Here is a 27,616-nt window from a genome sequence, read left to right as displayed (position 1 = left end):
GACGATGGATGAGATGGATGACTACGAGTCTGAGAGCGTTGAACTGGAGAAGGCGGAGGGTCATCTTGAAGAGTTGCCTAAGTCGCTGGATTGTAGTTAACTTCTTCTGAAGGAGACCGGCGTACTTGAGGTTGAGGTAGGCGAGTAAAGGAGTTCTGAAATAGTTGTTGAGGCGGAGGATAGTCCCGGATCTGGGATTGCGTTGAATGTCGTGGCAAAATGGGGACTTCTTCTTCAGGTGTCTGCTACGGAGGAGGAGCTTGTACTGCCGGCGTGACGTCGTACTGACTGGGTAGATTGGTAGGCCGTAGTCTTGACCCTCCGGGAATCTGAAAAATATTACGAACAAGTTTTCTCTTTCTTCCTCGATTAGGCATCGTGTGACTGAGGAGTAATAGAACGAAGAGAGATTGAAGATTCAGAAGACAGATTGAAGATTGAGAAGAGAGACTGAGAAGAGAGAATGAGAGGAGATGAAGGCGGCTTTAGGGTTTCGTCGAAGAGAGTAAGAAGAAGATAGGTTATCTCGAAGTGAGTAGGAAGAAGATGGGTTTCGAGTGTAACTGGATTTGGGCCTAGCCCAACTTTTTTTTATGTTGTTAATTTTATAAAATGTTGTTAATTCAAAAAAAAATATTTTTTTACATAAAAACATATATCCATCCATATAAACATAAAAAAATAGAAATATAAAAACATAATTCATTCTTCACAATTTTATTTTACATAAAAAGAACAAATTTTTAAAATCATAATAGTACATAATATATTAAACATGTTATGCAAAGTGTGACTGTTTTACGACTATTAGAAGACCCTCCAAAAGAGTCACCTATTAGTCGCTAATTTAGCGACTATTTCTCCCCGTCGCTGGTGTAGTCGCCAAATGAGCGACTAAATTACGACTGTAACTTTCAAACAACAACTTAGCCCTAAAATAGTCGTCAATTTACGACCACAGTTACGACTACGACCTTGGTTGTTATTTAATGACAACATAGCGACTAATCTCTATCAGTCGCAGCAAAGTCATCATTTAGTTGCAATTCAGTCGGCAAATTTGGCGACTACATATATAGTCACTAAGTGTAGTCGTTATTCAACTGTTTTCTTGTAGTGTATGATGGACAACCAATCTGATAGACATGACCCAACAATCCAGTTTTTGTCCATTGATTTTGTGTGCCTTCGACGTTCTAGGTAGACCATATGGCGATTTTGGTTGGTTTCTATCAATGTTTTGTCCACCATATTGGTCCACCAGCTTTTTTCCCTAATTTGTAAATGGTCCACCATATCTACCCTTTCCAATTTTTGTCCACTTGTAACAACATAGTATGTCCATCGTGCAGGTCGTATACTCTAGTGGACCAGATAAAAAAAACCAGGTTTGTCCACAATTAACATGTTTGTCGGTTTAGTCTTTCGTAGAGGTTGTTAATAGCACTCGGCCCTGAAAAACTTGTTTATTGTTCCGCACTGGTCTGATGAAGAAGCTGGCGTTACCATTAATGCATATCCCATCGGTATTAATGTCTCCCTCTCTTTGAATTGAGATCCCTTTTGAATTCTATGGCGTGCGCTTTTCTCAAGTTTTATTGCAGGAGTAATTTGGTTTTCTCGCAACTTCCCTCAATTAATAAACTGATATTTCTGAGAAAGAAAAAAAACTTGCATTTCTGATAAGTTTTAGTGGAAAAATGGCATTCTTAGCCAAATTACCTTTATTTATTACTAAATCAGTTAACTAGAGCAATCATAAAAAGTACAAGGCAGTAAAAAATCTATTATCGAATTATTTGATTAACAAATCCACTCATAAAGTCAATCTTTAATTCCAAATTGGTTAACTATCAATATTTTTTGTAAATTATATAATGATTTTTTAAAAAGTAATATTTGAATTATAAATATATTTTGTTGTATAGAAGACTTACTAAAAAAAAAAGAACATTAAGGCCTTGAAGGGAGACATTAAGACCTTGAATGGAGACATCAAAAGTGCGTATTTCAAAATATGTTTTTGTGAAAGTTAAATTATACAACAATTACTAATATATTGGTAATTTGCGTTTTTCTAAAAAAAAAAGCTGATTGCGGTTTTTTAGGTCCGCAATTATTTCTCTAACTACCTGTTATCCTGCATTTTTCTAAATAACGCACAAACATACTATTTTTTTTTACTTTTTAAAATATATAACTTATGTTGAATAAAAAATTAAATAACTAATACATATTTTAATAAACAAAAGGTCTGTGTACCTTTTCTTTTTTCTTTCTCTCGTTCAAGTAACTTTGAATGCATGGTCAAAAAAAATTTTCTTTTTTCATTTTATCTTTAAAATAAATTTCAAAATGTAACATATATAAGTAATATTAGTAGTATGCAAGTATAACCATTAATAAATCCAGTTTTTCTAACAATAAATGAATTCTTTTGGAAAATTTTAATACATTAACAACTGGATTTGAAAAAATATATTCCATACTAGTTCTTTTTATTTAGTAATATTTTTTTTATGATTGAACTTGTTAATTTATTTAACAATAAATAAACATATATATGATAAATTTTATTGAATAAAAGTTCATATTTAAAGTTCATAAATGATATATTAAAATTATTTGTTCAATAACCCTATCTTTTTAATTTTTACCTAAACTAATATTCTTAATATATAAAAATATGTATCCTACTACAGTTTTTTAATCAATTAAATATTATTTTGCATTTGTTAAGTGAAAAATTAAAAATATTGCATTTTAATCAGTTTTAATCAATTAAAAATGAAAAATGCATTTGTCCCGTAAATTTATTTTTCCTGCACATACCGTAATTGAATCGTACCGCATTCTGAAAATGTTTTTCCCGCATACTCAAATACGTAGTTACCATTCGGACACTAAGTACAATAAGATAAGAAATAATAGTGAGAGAGAGAAATTTGTTTTTTTTTCCTTTAGAAATATATATATATATATAGTCATTTATATTAATAATTAAAAAATGTATTATCCAGTGTGCAGTTTTTGTTAGACAGCTGGGTAAATACTAGTTTTGTTTTGAAAAGCGGTTCAAGCCTTTATTAGTCCTGGGCGTTCGGGTATTCGGTTCGGTTCTGGATATATCCATTCGGTTCTGGGTATTTTGGATATAAGAGTTTAGGATCCATTCAGTTAATTTACTATTTTGGTTCAGGTTCGGTTCAGGTTCGGTTATTTTCGGTTTGGTTCCGGGTAACTGAAAAAGTGTAATATATTTAAAAATATATATTTTTAAAGTAAAACTTGATTATAATTTAACACATATATCTAAAAACTTCCAGATATTTAGTTTATTTAAAATATTTTGGTATGTTGGTCTAAATATATATGATACTGGTTTGATTTTTAGTTTAATTTTTATTATTTTATTTGAATTAACATTTATTGAATTATCAAAACTTCAACGTGGCGTAGTGGCCACATCACACGCTCAAGTTTGTAAAGGTCTTAAGTTCGATTCTTGAACCAAAATTTTGCTTCTGTTTATTTGCCCAAGACTACCATTATTCACTGGTTAATTCCGCAATTTTTTTTTTTTGAAAACCATCCCGCTTTCATGTTCTCGATTCAAGACCTAAGAGTGTTTACTTATGAAAATAATGAAACGTTCTTTAAAAAGAAATTCAAGTACATTCTGGTCTATTTGCAGCAGTTCGAGGCCCATAACTAAGCCACCTTTTTTTGGATTGCATGCTTGCTTCCCTAGATGATCCTAACAACAATTTCTTTGTTAGTAAACCTTTTGATAAATCATCATTAATCAAAATATTTACAAAAGTACACACTATATTAATTAGTTTTTTAAGTTACAAAGTACATGTTCTGGGTCCGAATGGTAACCGTGTATTTGGTTGTGTGGAGAAAGCGGTTTGATAGTGCGGTACGGATCAACTCCGGTACGTGTGGGAGAAAAGTATTTGCGGGATAAGTGCGGTTTATGCATAATAAGCGGTTCCAAAAAAAGTTTGATTAATGAAAAATACTATTTTTGGTATTTAAAATATGTGTGGTAAAATAGATAAAAGCAGTGGGAATAATATTTATTAACATATAAACAGAATTTATTAATCATTTAAATCAATTTTTATAATTTGACATCCATTAAATCATTTAAGAAACTGAATCTATAATATTTACATCATCATTATAATTTTGAATCCATTAATTTATTTAATAAATGTATTTTTGTATAAGACCTTCTAACAAATACATTTTAAACAAATGTCATCTCATAGTGTTTTAAAAAAATGATTATATACATATATAAATGAGAGAGGAGAGGTAGAGAGAAGATAGAAGAATCTTTTTTCCATTTATTCTTGCATTAGTATATTTTAAAAAAGTAATATAAGAATATATATATATATATATATACTGCTTTGAATATTTTAATAATTGTATTACCTGTGTTTTTCACAAAACCGCTCGGTAAATACCTGTGCTTCTTTGGAAAAACGGTTCAGTTATCCAACAGGTAAATCTGGAATCTCTTTTTTTTTTTAAACACAAATTTGAGAAAATATTTTGACTGGTATTCAAAGTACGGTTTTGTAAAAAAAAAGAAAAGTGAAAACCGCTTTTTCAATGCTTCCAATCACTACCTATATATATCATTAATCAAAATATTTGTTTATTTAGTTTCTAAATTAAAAATGTAAGATTTCGTCATATATTTGTTTTGGAAACACGAGTTTATATTGTTTCCAAATAAAAAATTTAGAAATTGCTTTTAAGTAACATTTTTCATGTTTCGTAGAGTTTCTGGTTTCTAAACGTTTTAGAAACGACAAACGGGGAAAGTTTTCATGGACCTAACTTAAAGACAAAGTAAATTAAGCCTAAATGCACACATTATTTGGTCTTATAAAGATATAAATGTTATTTGATATCTCAAAGCAAAATGGTTCTATGGTCTAGCGGTTAGGACATTGGACTCTGAATCCAGTAACCCGAGTTCAATTCTCGGTAGAACCTTCTCCGTTTTATTAAATCTTTCCTTTTATTTTCCTAATAAGCTTCCCACGTGCGAATAAAACAGTCATCATAGAGCTTCACCACACGTACGAAATCAGATCCAAGAAAAAGGAAAGAAGTAAAAGTTGGAACTGAGAAACAAATGTAAATCGAACCCAACCTTTTTTCTTGTTTTCTGGTCTTTCTTTCAATAAGAAAGAAACCAAAAAAAACAAAACCCAATCTCCAAGAATTACAATTTACAAAAAAAATCCTCGTTAAACCAAAAACCAAAATTAAGAAAAAAAAAATGAACTACAAATTCTAACTCCACCAATCCTAACCCCAAGAAACATAAAAAAAAAAAAAAAAAAAACAAAGAAAAAAAAAAATCCTCCCTTCTAACATTTATGCTACCTTTGAGGACTCTCTTTGCCTCTGTTATTATCGACACAAAGAATCGACTGAAACGAATCATAAATTATCCTCTACTACTCCATAAGCAGCAGGTTCAGGCACAATCTCACTAGACTGCCGTCTTCTTGACGATGAGTTCCCATTGTTATTGTTCCTTCCACTGCTTCCTTGCGACCCCGAGTTCCTCAAACCATTACCACCACCACCATTATTACCACTTGTTGTTGCTCCTGCTTGAACCGCTGTTACATCTGACGCGCTCTGCCTCCAGCTCCCAAATATAGCAGCGTTCCAAGACCCTCTTGACGAGTTTGTTCTTAACCGGGAAGAGCCTGAACCTGAGTTGGTATCTTCTCTTACTACTTTCAGTGGGTTCTCAAGTGCGTTGACAATGTGTCTCATTAATGGTCGTCTTGTTGGTTTTGGGTTTAGGCATGACTTTGCAATGATAGCCATTGCCCATACTTCTTCTAGAAGGTCTTCGTCTACCATTAATGACGGGTCTATGATCTTCGTTACTAGTTCCTTCTCGTTTGTGCTGACGTATGGCAAAGCTTCTTCCATGTACTCTTTTGCTATTGCGTTGTCTGGCGAACTGATCCCGAGCTTCCCTGTTACTAGCTCAAGTAACACTTTGCCGAAGCAGTAAACATCATAGGAACATGTTGCATTTGCTGCACCTGAAAGAGAGGAAAACAATCAGATCTCTTCAAAAAATCCCCAAACCTATTCGGTTAATCTCACAAAGCAATAGATTTGGTTTTGTTCATTCAGACACTACATCCACGAACAGGCTCCTTTGATACATTCCTATTAACTTAATGTTCTTTTAGGCAAGAAGCAATTGAAATGTTACACTTCAAAATGTAAATCATTTTTAAACTAAAGTTTATATCATGATGGAAGGTTTTATGATCTGAAGCGTACATACCTGAAGATGATGGTTCAGTTGATCTGCAAGAGTGGGAAAAGAAGATGGAGAAGCATTAGTAAAAACTCAAATTATAACACAAGGACCAGAAGGTTTGTTAATGTCATAAGCACTTACTGTGGTAACCGAAGTAAACGAGAAATCCTGCTTTGATAAGCATCCCCTTGAGCATATGCCTCACTTAGGCTTCCCAGACGTACCTCAAATTTATCATCAAGAAGTATGCTACTTGCTTGTACATCCCTATGTAACATTCAACACACACACATGAATACTCTCGGTTTTGTGCTTACTAGGAAATATAGCAACAAGTAAATTAGGAGCAAGTAATATCAAATGGGCTTCTCCATCTAGTAAACTAAACACTAACAATCCATGAACAGATCTCACTTCCAATAAACATTGTCTGGCTATGTCAATGCTATAAAAAGTATCAAGATTATATTACGTAAAGCTGTGAAGGAGAGTAGTAGTACCTATGAACTAGAGGTGGTGAACACTCATGATGCAAATAAGATAGTCCCTCTGCTGCACCAAGAGCAATTTTCAACCTAGTTATCCAATCCAAAGACTTCAATCCATCACCTTCGTTGTCGGGTTTCCTGAACAAAGCGCTAGCCAAATCACCATTTCTCATAAACTTGTAGACGAGGTACTTTTGGCTCTCATTCTCCAAGCAGTGTCCCAAAAAGGGCACAAGCCTCTGGTGTGCAGCCTTACTAAACAACTCCAGTTCTGATATATACCCTTCCCTTTTACTTTCCCGCACATCAATCTTTTTTATAACAATAGGTGTACCATTTTCCAAGAAACCACGAAACAAACTCCCAGAGTGGCCACGTTTTATCAGACTGCCATCATTGAACTCCGCAGTTGCCTGAAGCAGCTGCTCATACGAAAAAGCATTTCCAAGACGTGACAAATCAAAAGTCTGTGCTCCTTTAGGAGGTTGTTGTGAAGCTTCCCCTGCAGGCTTAGGCCTGTCAACATTTCCTCCTTGTGCCGCTCTGCGTCTTCGGCGTATACACACAACTAAAAGAATTGGCAAAATAACAAATATCAGAATAAAACCAATCCCACCAGCCACTGCTGCAATTGTAATTACAGTTCTGTGGCTTATCCCTGAAGAAGCTTTTTTTGATGTAGGTTGTGTAGAGTTAGGACGTCCGAAATCATCAAAATCTAACCCTCTAGATTTATAGAATGCTGCACAAATTGCTGACGGCTTCTGTCTCCTCTCATTCTGAAGACAATTACTGGTAACAGACACATTTTGCCCGACCAAATAGTCCGGAACCTTACCTTCGAAGTAATTACCAGAGAGGTTTATTTCTCTGAACCTTCTAAGAATCGGTGTGAGCTCTCCATAGAATGTGTTCGATGAGATATCAACCATTGTTGTAGTAGCTATCTGGTCTGGATCAGAACTAGAATTTGGTAGCATTCCTGTGAAGTTGTTCTTAGCAATGTCAAGTATCTTCAATTTGGGCAACGACCAACACATATCAGGTACACTACCGGAGATAACGTTCTCCCTCAAAACTAGACTTTGTAGTTGGCTCTCAGCACTACACAAGTCTACTGGTAAAGTTCCACTCAACAAGTTATCTCCAATCGCCATCAGCTGCAACTTCCTTAACTTACTCAACTCCTGAGGAACTGAACCAGACAATGAATTGATGCTGAGATCAAGGTCAACAAGATTGACAAGACCACCTAGCTCTGAAGGAATCGGAGAGGAGAAACTATTACTTGAAAAATTCAGATGGATAAGCTTCGATAACGTTCCTAAACCTGGAGGGATAGGTCCAGTAAGGTAATTAGAAGAAACATCAAGAGTCAAGAGATTCTTCAGAGAGCTAAAAGATGGAGGAAGGGTCCCAGTGAGTGAGTTCTTAGAGAGATCAAGCTCTGATAGATTCAACAACTGCCCTAAACTGCTGGGAACTAAACTTGTAAGACTGTTCTGAGATAGATTCAAAGTCCTTAAACTAGTGAGGTTACCAAGAGTAAAAGGAACAGCACCACTAACAGAGCAAGAACTAAGATCCAACACTTGCAATGCCAACAAACTAACACCAAACCACTCAGGTATACTCCCAGGAAGAGCTAACCCAGAGGCGTTGAAGTATACCAAACGAGTAAGATTACGAAGAGGATCAACAGCGAATTGTGGGTTTTGCTTACCAATTCTTGTTCTTCTGAACCCTGAAACGTTGATCCCAGTAATACTACCGTTCTCACATTGTATCCCTCTCCACACACCACAAGGATCACCTTTGATTGGCCAATCTGTTCCTTTTAACCCTAAAGAAGACCTGAGGTTAAGCAGAGTGAGTCTCTCACTAAATCGAGTCCGTGTTTGGCCAGCAACAACAACAGAGTCGAACAGTACCAAACACAAGAAAAAACCCAATGCGCTTCTTCTTTGATCAACCATTGCTTATCAAACTCAATCCAACGACCCATCAACACACACACTCATCACTCACAAACCCCAGAGAGAGAGAGAGAGAGAGAGAGAGATTTAAGCGAAATACCCAAATCCCACAACCCTAATAAAAATCAAGTCTTTCGATATTTAGAGAAGATGAAAGAGACAGATATCGAACTGGGTTTGCTCTGTTTCTGGATCCAAATACAGCTCCTACCTTCACAGACATTAAAGCACCTCTCTTTCTTTCTTTCTCTCTCTTCCCTCTCTCTAAATCCTAATTTATGAGAAAAAAAAATAAAAAAAATTCACTAATCCTTAAAATCAGACAAAACACACATAAAGTGATTTGTTTGTTTTGTGGGAAAAAAATCTTTGAAGAGAGAGAAGAAGAAGAAGAAGAAGAAGATCGAGATTGTTGAGAAAACAACTGTAGACTGTGACACTCCTCTCTCGTCTTTAGAAGAAACTTCGAAATTATTTTTTATTTTTTGATTTTTGTAAATATAAATCTGATTTGGTTTAATAATTTTTGAAAATTAAAATTTTTAAAAATAGCCTAGTGTGGTTTGACTTGGTAACCCCGCTATAAGGCTTAGTTGGCGCAATTACTATTCCTATAAAAAGGGTTGGGAACAAAAGTTTTTTTTTTTTTTTCTTCAAATTTTATTATTACATTATCTCTCTGTAATATTTATTGTACATTCATATATTTAAGGAGTAATATATCTCTCCTCCTATATTTCACCATTTTTGGCCGACTGAGAGAATCTTTTTTTATATCTTTCTAAAAATCTTCTGTTAATTCCTTCAAAAAGTAATTACGAAATACAACTATACAAAATCACTGTAACACATATGATTAAATATGGCCCAATAAACAAAACTAGAGAATCAAAACAATTAACACGTCTACAGGATTCGAACCAAGATTTAGCGGGTCAATTCACAAGCACACAACCAAATCAACTGGCATAGTATAACATTTAAATGGCAATATATTCAATATAACCACCAGTGTAGTGGGCTAGTGGTTTAAGTGCAGGAGTTGGATCGTTGTGCTCCCTAGTCCTGATGGAAGGGATGCTTTACGCCATGTCATAAGATATTAGCAAAGGCTGGTCCCGGGCCATGGGGAGATTAAAGCCCAGGTCCAAACTCTTCCTAGTTAACAAAAAAAATATATATATATATATTCAATATATTCTCCAACATGGGTCCGTTATTCATACGGTTATTGATGTGGATTCTTTCGTCTGTGAAAGTAGTATACGAGTTCTATGCTAATTTAGGGAACGAACATTGAGTATCGTGAGAACGGTCTCACTCTAGCGTATGTTCATGGGATTAATGTTTGAATTTTCACACAGACATCATCAATCAAATGTTTCTGGAGGACAACTGATGATCCGTCCAATCCAGTGATGGTAGTATACTTACACTTATGTTCTATGTTCTGTCATCAAAATCGATTAAACTTCCCAAGTTCAATCAGAATAAACTGAAATTGAATCGCGGATATGAAACGAAACCAAATTAAGAATCTTGGGAAGAAAAAAAAAAATGAACCTTTAAAACTCGATTTGTAAACCTTCTTATCACTGATATTGGAGGCGAGAGAGAGAGAGTGAGCAAGAAGAAAACTTGAGCACCTTTCTAAACGAACACTTTGGATTGGATCAATTCAAGATTGAATCAAGTTTGGTACAAATCAGGAGATTTATAGAAGTGAAAAAAAAAAACCCTAATTCTAATTCAAAGGAAACTAAACATTGCAGAGTGGTGCAATGAATGAAATGACACGTCTGTCTCTCTTTATCATACCCCAGATGGTTTGTTCCTAATCCTGCTTGAACGTCTCACTGGTGTAATCATCTCTTCTTCTCTATCACCCTGTGTAATCCCATAAAACGGGTTAGTGTTAAAAACGATGCAAAAACTTTGTACTTAAGTGATCACTGATTTGATGATGGTACTTACACTTTTGATGGGTATTTTCTCATAAGTTGTGAAACTTCCATAAGAAAAGGAGCCAACAGAGTATTCTGATGCTGAAGATGCCATTGATTCTCTCCTCAACTTGCTACTGCTACTGTTGTTGTTATTCTTCTTGCCTCCTTCGCTTTGAGGTTCTTTGTGGAATGAGCTCTTCTTGTGGAAACTGTTGCTCATTCTGTCATCAACTTCTTCGGCCTTGAAGTTAAGTGAAGAAAGCTTTTCTTTTGTCAGATTCTCTACTGGTACTACATCCTTGATGATGGTCTCAGCGGCTGGTTCAGGAGCAAATGCAGCCACAGGTTTTACCTTCTTAACGTATATGTAAGCAACCGCTGCGAGTAGAGCCAGCACAGTCGAGGACAGTACTATCATAACCTTGACTGAATCATTATCAGAGCTTACTTCAGGATGAAGTTCATCACTAGTTTCTGCTGCAGTTTCCCCAAAAGCTTCTTCTGTTCCACTTTTAGCATCAGCTTTGGCTAAGTCATTGTCAGCCTTGTTAGAAGAACTTACTTCAAGATGAAGAAGATCATCACCAATTTCTCCAAAATCTTCTTCTTCTGATCCACTTTCAGCAGCAAGTATCTCACTTTCTTTTTGCTGGTGGAGATTGATGGCAAAGGATTCAACATGCTGGTTAATGTAGATAGCGTCGGATACATCTTCTTCCAGCTTCTCCTGGTCCTTTTTGGATGAGCCTGTTTCAAGCTTTTCTTTAGGACTCACCTCAGACTCTCTCTGTTCTTCAGTGTTCCACTTGAAGCCATTTTCGGAAAGAGCTTTCAAGTTCTCTTCAGTTGCACTCAACTCTATATCTGTGTTCCATCTCACCTCAGTCTGTTCATCAGATTCATTAGTTTCTGCATCCCCATCTGATTTCTCCTCTCCTCCACTCTTTAGCTCAGATCCATTGACAGAACCATCCTCTCCATAGACATCTTCTCCATAGACATTGACAGAACCGTCCTCTCCATAGACATCTAAAAGATTGGTTTCAACTGTGCTCTTCTCTTGTAATGGTTCTTCATTGACAGAACCAGCCTCTCCATAGACATCCTCTCCATAGACATTGACAGAACCATCCTCTCCATTGACATCTAAAAGATTGGTTTCAACTGTGCTCTTCTCTTGTAATGGTTCTTCATTGATTTCAACACTTGTTGGCTGGGAAACAGTATTATCCTCCAGAGTATACGTGAAGTTATGAAATTGCAACTGACCATATTCCTCATTACCTCCTCCAAGACTTGAGATCAGCTTATCCATGTACACAAGTGATGATTCTGTCAAAGTCCAGAACTTTTCACTCAACTCGTCCAAGTTATTAGCTTTTGCAAACTCTGTGATTTCTTGTGGGATATGGAACTCGTTGAAAGTTGAGATCATCAGTGGAGAAAAGGTCATTGAAACCAACAAACACGCCATGGCCAAAGCCAAAAACCAACCAAGAAACTTAAATTTCCTGAAACCAGACTGTTTTGGAATCTGCCTTGTTTCTTTAACGCTCTCACAAACCATTTCTTGATCACTCTCTGCTTCCAATTGCTCCAGATCTTCAATTTCATCTTCTACTACTGTCTCAGCTCCATCCTTGTCCTGTTCCTCACATGTATCAGATTCTTCTACAGACAATTCAGTTTCCGAAGAAGAGCTTTCAGAGATGAAAAGTTCCTCAAGCTGCTTGCACTCATCATAACGCTTCTCGATTCTTGGATTCGGCTTATAATGAAGGAACTGAGGTCTTGGCGACAGATAATTCTTCTTCGGATCATAAGGAGGCAGCAATGTAGTATCAACTTCACGAGCTGCAAATTCAGGAGATGCGTATGGAACAGAAGGACGAGGACTGATCCTGAACCTTGGATCAGAATATGTAATCCCTTTGTTCTCATAAACTTCCTTCTCATCAAAATCAGTCACAGTCATGTCATGTGACCCTTCAAACTGCATCTTTTCGTCAATACAAATGGAGTGTATGACATCTGAAAACGAAACACATGACTTAGCACGGTGATGACTTCTTTTGTAGTCTTCCAAGATAAGACCTTTCACATCAGAGAAGGACCGAGACATATCGTTTTTATCAGACAACACTCTCTTCCTTGGCGATGGATTGATTTTAGAAACTGCTGAGATTGTTGGTGACATGAAGTTCTTGGAAGCTTTTGGAGTTGTAACAGCTTTGGTCTCGTTCTCTTTGTCTTCTCCACCAAAAGAGTTCCTCCGAGTAAACTCTGAAGAACAACAAAACATCACAACACCTCAATCAGCAAGAACATATCAAAGATTCTGAACCAAGATTAGCCAAGAGAATCTATCTACGAGTTACAGGAACACATCTAATAATCGAAAAAGAGAAACCTTTTCCTGATAAAGACTAATTTTAACCCTAATCTAAACTGAGCAAAACCTTTATCCGCAAAGACTAAGTTAAACCCTAATCTAAAAATCGAAACTTTCACGAATTGAGCAAATCTTTATCTGCAAAGACTAAAGTTAACCCTAGTCTAAAAATCGAAACTTTAGAGGAATTGAGAAAGACCCTAACCTGAGGGGATATTGACTTTTGTATTCGCCGGAAAAGGGTTGCCACCAAAGCTCCGGCGTAACGGATCACCGGCTTCAGAGTTTCTGGGTTTAGGGTTTGGTCTGTTAGGGATTGGCGGAGAAAAAGAGGGATTTTTGTTGGTTGGAGAAGCCATTGACTTATACAAATTGTTCGGAATCCTTAATTTGTTAACAAATCTGAGATCTTTAGGTTGTTAAAAGAAATAATGAACCAAGAAAATTGCGAGAGAGAGAGAGAGAGAGAGAGATCAAGAAAGCTCTAAAGATTGAGAGAGAGTTTGAAAGTGGGGAGAAAGAGAGAGAGAGAGGGACAGAGAGAGAATCGTAACGGCTAGTTGCAATTTTTGGAAAGATCGATCGATCTGAGGATTTAAACGACGGCTACTCGATATTTTTGACCGTTGGTGAATATAAAAAAGGGTGTTTCAAAAATTGTTGGGTCTGAGTCTGACGACCCAAATCCAATCGTTAATATAATAAAGCTTTTAGACATCAGTCATTTGATAGATAATATTTGATTTTGAGACAATATTGCTAAAGAGAGGGGTTATTTTACAATTTTGTTACTCTTAAGTGCAAGTAATTAAAAAGAAAATGTATTTTTACGACTTAAATATATGATCCTTCTTGCTGTCGAAAATATATATATATATATATATATATATACTAGATTAGAATCCGTGCTAGAGCACAGGTTGAAATTCCTTTTATTTATATTATAATTTTAAAATAAAATATAATTTATACGATTATTTAAAAAAAAATTTGGATAAAACATTATGCAATAAAATCATATGCTTAATATAATGACTTGAAAAAAATATATATTTTGTAAGTTTTATATTGTTAATTTTGTAATTTTATGTATGAAAAATGGTTATGTTTGTTGTTTGTTTTTATTTTAATTTTTGAACATGTTAGGTGAAAGTTTTTTAATATGACCCGTGGTTAGGTAAGATTTTATTTTCAGTTGAACAATAAGATCTCGGAAATCACGATTAAGTGTGATAAATTGCCAAAATTTTATTCCTTTTTACGCCTAAGAATATATTTTTATGCCTAATAGTATATATTTTGTAACAATACATGGAATACTAAAGATTTTATTTAGAAAAATGTATAAATCATTGGAATATTCTTTTTAAGAAGATTTTTTGGGATATTCTTAAGTGTATTCATATAGCCAATGGATTGACCAATTAATCTATAACGTTTTTTTATAACTAACTTATATTTAATATATAACCTATTTTGTAACCAACTTATAAAAATTATATAGTCTAAAAAAAGTTGTGTACTTCCGTTTTATCGTATAGGAGATATTTGTTGTTGTTATTTTAAGAGATATTTGGGTCTACACCCTACAAAATAGTAATGTTTAAATCATTCGATTTTCAGTTTGTTTGTTGTTTTGTTTATGAACGATCGTTTTCATGTCAAAAGGAAAAAATTTGTTGTCGTTTTTTCCTGGATAGACAACTGGGTTTTAAGATATTTGGATCTTTAAGAATGATACTACACTCTTTTCACTGAGCAATATTTGAATCATGTTAAGAACAAAGGTTTATAGAATTGTTCTCTTGTTATTAATCTATCTCATAGGATATAGCACATATATAATGATACAACTTTAGGGTTTTAGGTTGATCTACTAATGGGCTGCTAATGGGCATCCATACAATATAGAATATTCATAACACTCTCCTTTGGATGACCATTATAAAAATGTAGTTCCAAATGCGTATGTGAGATGCTGCCTCGTTAAAAACCTTACCAGGAAAACTTAGTGGGAAAAACCATGGTTAAGGGAAAAAGAGTGCAGCGCGCTTTTACCCCCCCTCTTGAGTACATCACTTGAAATCTTTGAGATGACTGAACCAATATGATGAAGTAGCTTCTTAAAAATAGTGGTTAGAAACACCTTGGTAAATGGTTCGCCAAATCTTCACTTGAACGAATATGTAGTAAACGTGTATCGCCATTCTTCTATTGGTCATGGGTCTCACAAGTGACTCATCTTTATCATTATCTTTGTTTCTCACAATCTCATCAATGTATTTCAAAGACTTTGAAGATGATAGTCTTTCACCATTGGAATCATAATATTCCTCTTCAGGTGTTTATCTTTCGCGTGTTCTTAGTTGTCTCGTTAAAAACCTTTCAAGGAAAAACCCAATGGGATAAAAACCATGATAAGGGAAAAAGAATACAACCATGCTTATGATCATATTTCTCCCCCTGAAAGCATCATCTTCAGGTTATGCATTATGATCATATATATCATCTTTTTTGAACTGTTATAAACAGAGCCTTAGAGTTATAAAACACATATGATCATCATATATTCTCTCGGGTCATTGGACTTCAAGTCATTTGCACCCTTTTCATATAGAAGATTCCTTTTCCATTTATTTGAACTTGAAGCTCGAATCTTCTTTTTTCATACAATCTTCTAAACAATAATCTTATACATATGATTTTATTCATAATCTCCTTGTAAAACTTTCTCTTTCAACTCTTCTTTCTTAGTATGGTACTACAAGACCATTTTTCTATGTAAGATTATGTAAGCATCCTGAGATAACATCTCTTTCATCAGATGCCAAATCTATAACCTCAAGAAATTTCATGAAATATCTGCTCTTATACAATCTGATTTCTCCATCTTTCAGGAGTAATATTTCATCACTGATTATTTCTCCAAATATTCCTTGGTATATGAAATCTCTACTCGAGATCAGATAATATTTTCATGATCAACATATTTCGCACTTGTTCTTGTACATTTCTTTTAACAAGAACCACTTGTAAGTGCTGAAGAGATAAGATACACATATAATTTTTCTATTAACGAGTTTAAGCAAATGCCTACATCCTCAAACTTTTTTGAAAATACTTCTTGAACACAATTACAATGAGTGTTCAATCTCGGATTTACACAACCCTAAGATATTCACTTAGCTTGTTCCCGATCTATTTTCAACCTACTATGAGATCACTAAGATCAATAACAATGATCTACACCCATGATTCTCTCATAGAGATAAACTTTCACTATTTTCTCCTCAAAGATGTCAAAAGTCTACAAAACTTTTGCTCGAGAACTATAAAATATTGCTTCTAGCAATATGATCAATTTAAGGAAAACTTCTGACAGTTTGAAAACCTTCTCACTAGACTGAATCAAGTCTTACTCTTATTGTCAAACTCATAAGGGTTCTACATAGTTGCTTCCACCATATGAGAGTGCATTTCTCATAATAAACATCAAGTATTTATGAGAATCATTGTAATACTACATATACTTTATTTCTCATAAAGATCCCCTTATGTTCCACTCATTTTACACTTTCAAGTGTAAGGACTACAAGTCCAAATATTATCTCTTTAAGAGACTTGAACTATTTCATAGTTCTTCTTTTAATGATTAACCAATCATTCTTTGTGTACACTTTTCAATAAAAAATTTTGTATTAACCGCGGTTTATGATCCTCGATTTTCATCAATAATATCATCAACTGCAACAGTGCATGCAAACATATTACGACGTCGATTTGCTTATTGGTTCCTTTTTCATTATAGACATGACTCAACTTGTTGAGATTTCTTTTCATTATGATTCTCAGGTACTTGAATCTCGTTCTTACTCATGTCTACATCTCTCCTAGAGATTTTCCATAACTCTTTGCTTCCTCGGTGCCATATTAATTTATGCTCCTTTTTCTTTTCCGAGGATGCTTATATTTGGAACCATAAGTCTATCACACTTCATGCGATCATTAGACTTACTAGCAGTTGATCTTATCTTTCTAGGATATTAATTTCAATTGGAGCACAGCTGGTATATGTGACTTTATCACTCAAGGTCAGAAAATGGCTCTTGCATGCTTTTAGCATCTTTGCAAATTTTGCCAATAAATTATCTTTTTAATTTCTAGCACACATTTCTTAGTACGAGGATCAAGATAATTTCTTACAATATATTTCTTTACCAGCTGTTTATTTTCTCCCCTCATGTTGGAAAGACTGAGTCACTTAACCAACAATCTCTGCATCTCGAGATATTCAATCATCAAGAGAGATTTATATCCAACTATTTCCAACACTCTTTCAAATCCCATTTTAATCAATGTGGTGGAGCAACTCAATATGTATAACAGATTTAGATGGGGTATATATGGTTTCTGACCCAAACCAATTATAATGGGGAGTACTCATGATAATTTGTTCATGATGCGAATTTATTGACATATAGAGTCATTTGTCAATTACATAGTCTGGTTTCACAACCATTGTCAATTAACCAAATACTCTTGCAAACTCAAGGTTGCATGTTAATAACAAAAATAGATGGTGGATGATCAGTCCACAATATCTCTTTGTATACGTACCAGAAAATTGAAACTATCCGAATTCATTGGGCTGGTGAAAGCCATATAATCGGCTTGCTTTGTAAAGCAGCACACATAAGAAATCATTACGAAAACTCTTTAGGTTCTCTCATGAATCTTTTCAGAAATTTCTGATTATTCTTTTGCATCACTACTCAACCGGAATGGCTTAACCGGTCATGTCAAACAGTGAGATTTTCACAAAGCATTTTATCTTCTAGATAATGCATGTAATCTCTAAAATACTTTTATTGCCCTGGGTAATACTTATGATTTCAAAGTATTTTCTTTGCATATTGTCTCAACATGATTACTTTTCAAATTCTCAAGATTTGCTATTTCATATGAGTGATTAAACTCATTTTGGGTGTGAACATAATCTTATATCTGTTCCATCACTTATGTATGTGGGATTTATGAATTCTCCCCCTCGAGATGATGACACTTCATGTCTATCAATCTCGATTTGAATTCCACTTTGTAATCAATGACATTCTCAAATTGGGTAATGTATTATATCTTAGACCCTTTTAACTTTGAGACTAATTGGGAAATTATAACACATAATTATCAAATTATGTTCTCATAGGCAATTGTATATATACTCTTCAAGAGCTTTCAATACTTTTTCTACTACTTCTTAATATTGTAGTAGAATAGTGGAAATTGTCTCACACTAGTTTCTTTCATCGTCATATATCTTATTATTCAATTCTAGTGGAGAAACTAGTCGACATTGAGCGTGACTTTATATATCCTATCCACATTCATGACCACTTTTCTAGCAATTTTCTCGACTAATGTCATTAGTGTTGCTTTCTTTTTCTTTTATAACATAATTCACATAAATAGAGCAACCCAATAGGATGTGATTCATGATCAACATCTCACTATTTTACTCATTCACAAATAACAAGATTATAATATTTTTAAAATATATTTTCATTATATTGTGTTTACATGACAACAATATTTTATGACAAGTCGAATATATTATCTCTAATATATTTCCAACAATGATATTATCTTCTATTTTAATTTTGGTTATAAGTGGAATTTAGTTGTTTATATATATTCTCTTATAGACTTTTAGTCATTTACTTTCTCTAGATTATTCTAAAGAATAAGTGAATTTTTATGGTCATATATTTGGACTTAAACTTCCCCATAGAAGTGAAGCCATGAAAACATGATCATAATCATTATTTAGTAATTTGTTACTAAATTTTCAATTTATTTACCATACAAGTCGAAGGACATGATTAAAAATATTTCATCATAATATTATATCTAATTTTATTAGATTTAAATTTGTGATTAAACAAATATAATTCACAAATATTATAAACAATCATATAAATGAGTGTTCAATTAGTATTAACTATTAAGCATCATTTCTTTATATATATTTATATATATATCTTTTTCTTTTAAACGTTTTTTCGTTAAAGATTTTATTATAAAATTTAAAACGTTTTACCAAAAAATATGATTATATATATTGTTTTTATTTTATTAGTAAACCAACAAATACCGAACAATTAAAACATTTTTTTTTTCGGTGAATCATCCAAGTAGATATGGGTCAATCTGTTATATAGAAAATTGAGTTCTATATAACGAAGCCATGAATATATTAATCATGTTTGATTACTGAAGCAATTAGATCTATATAAATATGTTGGGTAAAATAGTACTTAGCTCGATCATTGCCCGTCTCCGTGTCGATAATTATGTGGGGAGTTCACGGTTAAAGCAATTTTGCCGGATCATCTCACCGTATACACCATGACCGATTAACCATATGTCATGACCATGAAACAACAAAATATGGTGGAGTTAAACTATACAAATCATATATGGTGGAGTTAAAACAACAACATGTCAACATGAACATGTGTCGATCAATAACAAAGCATGGTTTGTGATAACAAATTAATTATTAAACTATTATGATGGGATCTTATATACAAGATGATAAACCAATTTGATAGATGTCACTTATCTCAATAAAAAAAAAATACAGATCGATTAAAAGGGTAAACCATGTGTCATTCATGACCATGAAACGATTTATTTTGATCATAAAACTATATCAAACAGATGGCTTTAGAATTCAAACTACCAAACCGATATAAGTTCATCAAACCAAACAGTAAAGCTTGACAATACCATAATGAATTATGATTCAAGCAGATCGTAGGAATAAATAATAACACACAATCCGTAGCATGAACCGATCACGACCAAATTATAAATCATGCGACGGTAATATAATTTTAGATGCATGAGTCAAATCGTCAATAAGTATGAATCAAACATAAAGTATGAATACTTATCTGATTGATAACGAAGATAGTTTGGTTCTAGAAGAAAGTCTGTCGGTGACGTCTGCTCAATGCTTCAACGTCTCGGCGGTTTGGGGTTTTATTTTTTGTTTTGTTTTTTTTTTATATAGACAGCTAGGATTCGAGCATACTCATAACGTGTTTAGAACAAAGGTTTAGAGAATTGTTCTCTTGTTATTAATCTATTCCATAGGATATAACACATATATAATGATACAACTTTAGGATTTTAGGTTGATCTACTAATGGATCGATAATAGACATCCATACAATATAGAATATTCATAACAAATCATTCGTTTTTCAGTTTGTTCGTTGTTGTTATTATTATTAGATGTCTCATAATTACGGAAAATAGCAAACCATTCGTAATCATATGAAGTTCATATGATTCCATTTACTATAAAATCTTTCTAAATTAATAATACCAGTAAGTTAATAATTATTAATTATATAGAGAGTTTTTTCCTAATTTGGCAATTAAAATAAAATATATATATATATATATAAGACGTAATCAATATATTCAATATTTTTTAGAATAAATTATAAGAAAAATAACAATTGTCTTGTTTTGAGAAAGACATAAAAAAATTTTGATGCAAGAAAAATATTTAAAATGAATTGAAAAAAAAAGTAAAAAAGTTTAAGCAAAATACAACACAAGAATCATATTTTACTAAACTTTCTTACACAGTATTAATGAATAATTTTATCTAATAATTTATATAATATTAATGAGATCATATATTTACATATGGTTTTCAAAAATAATTTTTATCTTATTATATTATTTAATTGTGTCCAAAATTATATAGTCCCAATTTAAGACGTGAAAAATTATTAGCTTATAATAATTATTAATTTATAGAATATTAATTAATATAAATTTATTGTACTTCATATTTGTCAAACTGTGAATAAGCTTCTCCGTGAATTCAACTTTCGTTATAAACAAGTTGGAAAGTTAATAGATATTTTATTAAGAGAAACTTTTTTAGAAAAATATGATAACTTTTGTAGCTTTCTCTTATGGGATGCTTTGGAGTTGCCGAACAAAGTTTATAACGAATACAAAAAGAAAATATATTAAAAATGTATGAGAGAAAATATAGAAGTGTTCTAAAAATACTTGTTTGAAAAACGTTTTTTACATTGTCTCTGAAGGTGATCTTTTATTGGTGGTCTAACTTTAATAAAAAAAAATAAATAAAAAATTATTATTTTTATTTTTTTAGAAACCTTCACAATTTCCATCATTAGAGGTGGTCTTAAAGCATCTAACATTTAAATTTTAAGCGACAAAAAATAGAACTAATTATATTAAAAGAAGAACTTAAAGGTTAAAAAAAAAACATATCCTCTATTTTTCTTCTTCTATTATTATTTGGTACTATTTCAGTTTTAAGAAACTCATTTAGAACACCTATTGGAGATGTTTAGTACTTCTACGTGACACTTAAATCAATTTTTGATTTTTACGAATTTACAAGATTTGATTTGGAGAACTTTCTCTATTTAAACTAGAACATTTAGAATAATTTTTTATTTAAAAAAAAAAGTGTAACTCTTCTATTTAAATTTAAATTTGTGAATTCTCCACACTTTTAAACCTTCAATATTTTATGGGAAAACGTCCTGGTTTTCCATGAAAACTATGATATCGTACTAGATAGAGTCCAAACTTTACCCTCATCCCAGATGTCTTTCCTGAAATTCTTCCCAACCTATATACCCATATATCGGAATGTTTTCGGTTTAAAGAATGAACCGATAGGAAACCGTCCATAACAAATACAAAACCAAAAATAAAAGCCGAGTAGTGTTAATAACCCGACCCGAGAAGATACATCTATAACTCCATTAAAATCCCCAAATCCTCAAACCCTAAAAGCATAAAATTCTTAAATCGATCTCTGTAACCGCAACCATGAGCAATGTTTCTGGAGCTTCGAGTGGTTCATCAAATGTCCGACAAAGAGGATTCATCGTTGGGGTGCCTTTGGTGTGGGGAACAAATCGTGGCAAAGAATTCCAAATCCGAGCCTAATCCTTCTCGGCGATACTTTCGATGTCGAGAAGCAGCAGCAAAGAAGGTACTATGTTATGCTTTGTCGAGATCGACTCTCATCAATTCTCATCAATTCTCATTGTTTTGTATGATATAATATAGCTTGTGAACGATAACCACACCTTTAAGTGGGTCGATGAGGCATTGTTGGACGAGGTAGCAACATTGGGTGTTCAAATTGAGAGAGTAAAAGAAGAGATGAAAGAGCTTACAATAGAGACATTGCAAGACCAGAAGATGAAATTTGAGAAGATGCAAATGGAGTTCGAGAAAGAGCTATTTGAGAGGGTTGAAGAAGTTTTGTTGGAAGCAAAAGCTGAATTGCAATGTAGGATGAAGAAGATTATAATTGATGTGTTTTCGGTTTTATGATCATGTTTGCTCTGTTTAAGCTTGTATGATGAGCTATTGTAAACTATTGTTCGGTTGTATGCTCTGCTTTATGCCCTTGTTTGTGTTGATTGTGAACTCTTGTTGGTGTTGCGATTGCATTTAATAAGATAAGACATTCCACATTTCATAAAAGGCAGAACATGATGAACACATGTTCTGAAAACAAACAGAATGATAAGGTTTTGAAATCATGTTCTCAACATGATCACAGACCAAAATACAGATCCAACTAGTCTCTTAGACCAAAAAACAGACCCCTAATACCATAATCTTCCATATTCAGGCTTGTGAAAGTCCTCCACCACCATGAGATAGTCCTCCACCACCCTGAACAACTTTTCCTCCACCAGATTGAGAAAGTCCACCACCATCTTGAGAAAGTCCACCACCTTGAACAACTTCTCCTCCACCACCTTGAGAAGCCTGAAAAACCGCAAATTCCAAAAAATGAGAACAAGAAACCGCAAACTCATTTACACCTGGCTTCCTCTTCTTGTCTGCCTTAGTTATCTTCTTTCTCCCAGGTTGTGGTGGCTCAGGTGGAACATAAACATCCTCACCTAAAGTTGAAGGCCAGTGACGAGCACCCCTTTGTGGAGTAATGCCATTTGTGTAGTTAAGCCTCCACATAGCAGTACGGAACCACTGACACACATACTCATCAGGATTTAACGTCCTCTTCAGAATCACCCCATACGCATGCTCACATGGAATCCCACAGATTTGATACTTCTTGCAGGTACAAGTCATATTTTGTAAAGACACTATGTGCTTGTCTCCATCCAGTGTGACTTCAAAGCACCCATTAGTAGAAGGATAAACTTGGCATTCTGAAGCTTTCTCATGCTCTCTAGCAAGAAACTTTGCCACATATGGAGTACATAAACCTGAAACATCAAAAACCAAGAACATTTCATTACATATGTAGAAACCTGAAACATCAAAAACCAATAACATTTCCAATAAAATTAATTACCTTTGTGAGAATGAGAGAGAGCTGAACGTTTGGCAATCCGAACCATAGACAGTCTTCTAACTGTCTCCAACATTGCCACAAACGGTTTCTCCCTTGCTTTGTCGATGGTCTTGTTGAAAGATTCTGTGAAGTTGTTGTCAACATCGTCGCAATAACCCCCCATCTTATAGAAGGCACAACACCAGCTCTTTGGTTTTTCGACTTCATAACATCATCATACACACCAGTGTCATAAGCGTGTATCCGTTCCAATCTCTCACCGAACTGTTTTGCATTATAGCTCCAAGCCATATGCCAGAGGAGTGGCTTCATTTGCTTCTTGGAAGGATGATCCTTCTTCAAGTTCCCATAGATCTGTCTAACACACATTCTATGCTCTATTTGTGGTAACTCCAACTCCACAGCTTTTATCAACCCCTAATTAAGAACCAAAAACCAAACATATTAAAAACGAGAACATTCACATTTATCAACCAATATAATAAATTAGTTAGATAAATACCTTTTGGTCGATCAGACACTAAAATGTAACCATCTCCCTCGTTTAGCTCCAGGTCAGTCTTCAATCTCTTCACAAACCATAACCAGTTTTCTTTGTTCTTAACTTGAACAACAGACCAGGCTATTGGATACATGCCATTGTCTGCATCTCTGCCTAATGCAGCAAGCAACTGTCCCTTGATCTTTGACTTTAAGAAGGCGCCATAAACTCCTATTATTGGCCGGCAAGTCTGTTTCCAAGTTCTTCTAAGGGCATCGAAACAAACATAAAACCGATTGAACAACTCTTGACCAGCATCATTCTTAATTGTATCAATCTCCACAACAGACCCTGGATTTGCTTCCAATATCTCAGCTTGGTAATCTCTCAGTCGTGAAAACTGTTGTTCATACTCATACTCTATCCATCCCAAAGCCTTTCTCCGAGCAGCTTGACATTGTGGCCTAGTAGCTGATATCTTCTACCTTTCCATGATAATCTGTTCAATCCTCAAAGGCTTGTAATGATCAGGGTTCCTCTCTAATCTTATCGAGAAAAATTCTAGCTATGACTGGGGTCTTAAACATCTCACACTCACCATTGGGGGTACAACAATGCTTATCAATGTATTTCGTAATCCTCCACTAGGATGCTTTTGGAAGACGTGCAGAAAACACTTTCCACTCACAATTTCCCTTATCCCCAACACATATAAACCCGAGTTTATCTTTGTCATACCTGTACTGCGTCAAATTGTAACCGGTATGTAGTGCATAGTCCAAGACACTCTCCTTGAATGCGACTCCATTGTAGAAGGATTGGCCTTTCCACAAAGTTCCATCACCACGTCTGATATTCATAAACACCCTCTCAAGACCCGCACCACGACCACGACCTTCTTCCTCGTCGTCACTTTCTAGGTACGTATCATGACGAATTGACTCTTCAGCATCGGTAAAATCCTGAGCAAGCCTATCGACGTGAAATTCATCTCGATCCTCTCCTTCTTCATCGTACTCTCGTTCCCCAACACCATCTCTTTGCCCAATACCATCTTGTTGCCCAAAACCAGCTCAGATTATTAAATCCATCGATTCAATTTGAGAAATTGATGGTGAAATTTAATTTTAGGGAAATCGTTTTCTAGGGTTCTTCGCGAGAGAGAAAGAAGAGAAAGGTTAAAATGTGATTTTTGGGATTTCTCGGTTGAGGGGTTATGTTTTCTAATCGGGTTATAATCAGGTTTTAATCGGGTCGAAATCAGGTTTATTTTGGTTTGTAAACTTTGTCACTCGGTTTAAGAAATAGTAAACCAATTAAACCTATCGCAATGGTGAAATAGATGATAGCTTCTATCCCATGGAGATACAAAACTCAAATTACAATGTCGAAAGTATATAGGTTGGGAAGAATTTCAGGAAAGACATCTGGGACGAGGGTAAAGTTTGAGCTCTATCTAGGACGATATCATAGTTCTCATGGGAACCAGGACGTTTTCCCATATTTTATTATAGATATAAGCTACCTCCTACCACAAACTGATATTTTGATGTTAATCTTACACGTTGAATGAACAAGACCTCTTCCATTGGTCCATTGGTTTGAAATATAACTGCTATACATATCATAACATTTACCATTTAAGAATTGCTAAACAAAAGTCAAGCATATATCAATCATAACAAAACATTTGAACCGCAATCTTACAATGTTATTTAATAATAAGATAATACTCAATAGCCCAAAGGAAACTAGTTTTAATCATATGATATCGTAGCATTCTGATATTTTTGAACTCTTGGTTGAATTTGGCTGAAGTGTTGGTTGTCATTTATGCTGCTTTAACTCTTTTGGTATGATTTCATATTAGGTTATGGGATATATCTTATATCTTAATCTTAATATTATTAAAAGAAAAGTACAAATTTAAAAATATCCAAAATGTCTAACTTAATTACTTAAATTGCCACTGAATAATAATAGGGTAATTCTCAAAAAATAGCACTACTTTAAGTTTTTATTCCAAACTTAGCACACACTCTCCTATTTTCCAAAACTAGCATACAAGTTTTTATACGGGTAATTCTCATAAATAGCACCATTTTAAGTTTTTAGTCCAATATTAGCATATATTCTTAAATATTCTAATATTAGCACAAATTTTATATCATTATCTGTCTCTTTTTAATTACTTCACCGTTCGTTGTAATCTTAGTACTTCACCGACTTGTTCTAATGCTAAACTACACCTCAGCGTTTTCCCTCATCTCCTCCTCTCTCCGCCATCAACACCATCCCGACGAATCACAAGCTACATTAATTCGTCGCTGACACAATTTAAATCTCTTTATCTTTACATATGGGGAGACCTAAAGCTTAACAAAACAGCCCTAATGAACCCAGGAAACCTTTGTCCCTCCTCCATGGCGTGATGTTGACGGTGATGACATCGAAGCTACTCGAATTCTCTCTTGTAACCTGAAGAACTCCACAGTTTTCTGGTTTAATCTATAATGCTGATGTTGCTTCCTCTATTTCCTTCGCTTCATAATTTTCTCGGTTCTGATGGTGATGACGATGAAGAGAATGAGAGGGAGATGATAGTTAAGGCGCTTAAGATTAGGAGGAAAGTGAATGTTCAATCTTTGTGTCATGACGGTTATAGAAACCTCCAATTTCGTGTCTCTTGTAAGGTAAAGCATCGTTCTTTTTTTTTTTGCTATTTGGTGGTGTTTATTAGTGCCCATAAGTTGTTCAATGGTTGGCCTCTAAGACAAAACAAATTAGCTTTTTCAATAATTTGAGAATATTAAAGATTAATTTTACAATGTGTTGGGTTGATTTTGGGAGTTTGAAATGTGTAAAATTCCATTATAATTTTGAATTGTGTAGGTGGTAGAAGCAAAATGAGTTTAACAATGGAATTGTGAAGATTATATGCATGTCAAAAGGAATCCTGACTCCATAAGGACCATGATCGAATGGTTGAAGACCATTCATGTGAAGGATGAATTCATAGGATGTGTAACTATTTATATAAATGGATGTTCTTGTTGCTTATTGAGATGGTTTTGGAGCTGAGTTAGGCCTAGCATACACCATCAATTAAGCATCTATCTTTGTGCTATCTAATGATAAATCTGGAGCATGTTTGTCCTAGAATTTGAATCTTGCTCAGATAACAGTGTCACATGTTTAAACAGTGATTAAACTATTTGTTTTACCAAAATTCTTTTACCATTTTGTTTTAACAGTGATTAAACTTCATAAAGATATGAAACTATGAAGGATTCTTTGAACTTCATGATGACTTTCATAAAAAAGTTTGGATTTTTTAATATCAGAATATGCACGACAATGGCAATCATTACCCTTAGCTAATAGAGTAATCTACTAATATTTGACTCATTGAAGTAAAACACAAAAAAAATAAAGATTTACAAACACATTTATTGAAATTTAGGGGGATTCAACAATACTCATGAACAGCTTCTTGAAATTCAGGAATGACTTCTTGAAATTCAGGATGGTCTTGATAAACATAATGGTGAAAGATTATATGAAGCTTCTTATTTCAATCATTATCTACAACAAGAGAACCAAACT

General features: G+C 34.0%; 3 protein-coding genes, 1 long non-coding RNA gene and 1 other non-coding gene across 6 annotated transcripts; 3 read left to right on the top strand and 2 right to left on the bottom strand.

The window, feature by feature from the left end:
* The first annotated feature begins 4,947 nt into the window (after positions 1-4,947).
* On the top strand, positions 4,948-5,019 carry TRNAQ-CUG (transfer RNA glutamine (anticodon CUG)). The gene has a single exon. It is a non-coding gene; the product is annotated as a tRNA-Gln (tRNA).
* Positions 5,020-5,164: 145 nt separating this feature from the next.
* Positions 5,165-9,370, bottom strand: LOC104766921 (putative LRR receptor-like serine/threonine-protein kinase At2g16250). 2 transcript variants are annotated; one of them, XM_087503309.1, is made up of 5 exons: positions 8,534-9,214; positions 6,823-8,140; positions 6,464-6,589; positions 6,347-6,369; positions 5,165-6,095 (listed from the first exon to the last, which is right to left on the bottom strand). In XM_087503309.1, exons 1-5 carry the CDS (start codon positions 8,784-8,786, stop codon positions 5,473-5,475), a joined length of 2,343 nt encoding a protein of 780 aa, XP_087359435.1. In that variant the 5' UTR covers positions 8,787-9,214; the 3' UTR covers positions 5,165-5,472. The 2 variants fall into 2 exon arrangements, with proteins under 2 accessions (XP_087359435.1, XP_087359434.1); XM_087503308.1 differs by having other exon boundaries at positions 6,823-9,370.
* Positions 9,371-10,433: 1,063 nt separating this feature from the next.
* LOC104766922 (uncharacterized) lies at positions 10,434-13,798 on the bottom strand. Its single transcript, XM_010490894.3, has 3 exons — positions 13,330-13,798; positions 10,761-13,015; positions 10,434-10,673 (listed from the first exon to the last, which is right to left on the bottom strand). The coding sequence occupies exons 1-3, from the start codon at positions 13,481-13,483 to the stop codon at positions 10,599-10,601; spliced, it is 2,484 nt and encodes an 827-aa protein (XP_010489196.2). The 5' UTR covers positions 13,484-13,798; the 3' UTR covers positions 10,434-10,598.
* Positions 13,799-22,026: 8,228 nt separating this feature from the next.
* LOC104768092 (uncharacterized protein At4g04775-like) lies at positions 22,027-22,532 on the top strand. Its single transcript, XM_010492023.1, has 2 exons — positions 22,027-22,185; positions 22,263-22,532. Exons 1-2 carry the CDS (start codon positions 22,027-22,029, stop codon positions 22,530-22,532), a joined length of 429 nt encoding a protein of 142 aa, XP_010490325.1.
* A 3,680-nt stretch (positions 22,533-26,212) lies between these two features.
* LOC147920708 (uncharacterized) lies at positions 26,213-27,281 on the top strand. Its single transcript, XR_015591795.1, has 2 exons — positions 26,213-26,703; positions 26,903-27,281. It is a non-coding gene; the product is annotated as an uncharacterized LOC147920708 (long non-coding RNA).
* The last annotated feature ends 335 nt before the right edge of the window (positions 27,282-27,616 follow it).

Source organism: Camelina sativa, chromosome 19 (assembly GCF_030686135.1).
Source record: "Camelina sativa cultivar CO46 ecotype springtype chromosome 19, ASM3068613v1".
In the NCBI taxonomy this organism is placed as follows: Eukaryota; Viridiplantae; Streptophyta; class Magnoliopsida; order Brassicales; family Brassicaceae; genus Camelina; species Camelina sativa.
The sequence above is the reverse complement of the archived record's forward strand: the minus strand, read 5'-3'. Positions and strand labels throughout refer to the sequence as shown.

Coding starts and splice junctions, on each gene's coding strand:
- LOC104766921 (XM_087503308.1), bottom strand. CDS start 8,786: ATGGTTGATCAAAGAAGAAGCGCATTGGGTTTTTTCTTGTGTTTGGTA. Junction 6,590..6,822: donor TCACCACCTCTAGTTCATAG/GTACTACTACTC, acceptor AATGTTACATAG/GGATGTACAAGCAAGTAGCA. Junction 6,370..6,463: donor CGTTTACTTCGGTTACCACA/GTAAGTGCTTAT, acceptor CCACTCTTGCAG/ATCAACTGAACCATCATCTT.
- LOC104768092 (XM_010492023.1), top strand. CDS start 22,027: ATGTTTCTGGAGCTTCGAGTGGTTCATCAAATGTCCGACAAAGAGGAT. Junction 22,186..22,262: donor GAGAAGCAGCAGCAAAGAAG/GTACTATGTTAT, acceptor GATATAATATAG/CTTGTGAACGATAACCACAC.
- LOC104766922 (XM_010490894.3), bottom strand. CDS start 13,483: ATGGCTTCTCCAACCAACAAAAATCCCTCTTTTTCTCCGCCAATCCCT. Junction 13,016..13,329: donor AAAAGTCAATATCCCCTCAG/GTTAGGGTCTTT, acceptor GTTGTTCTTCAG/AGTTTACTCGGAGGAACTCT. Junction 10,674..10,760: donor AGAAAATACCCATCAAAAGT/GTAAGTACCATC, acceptor GGGATTACACAG/GGTGATAGAGAAGAAGAGAT.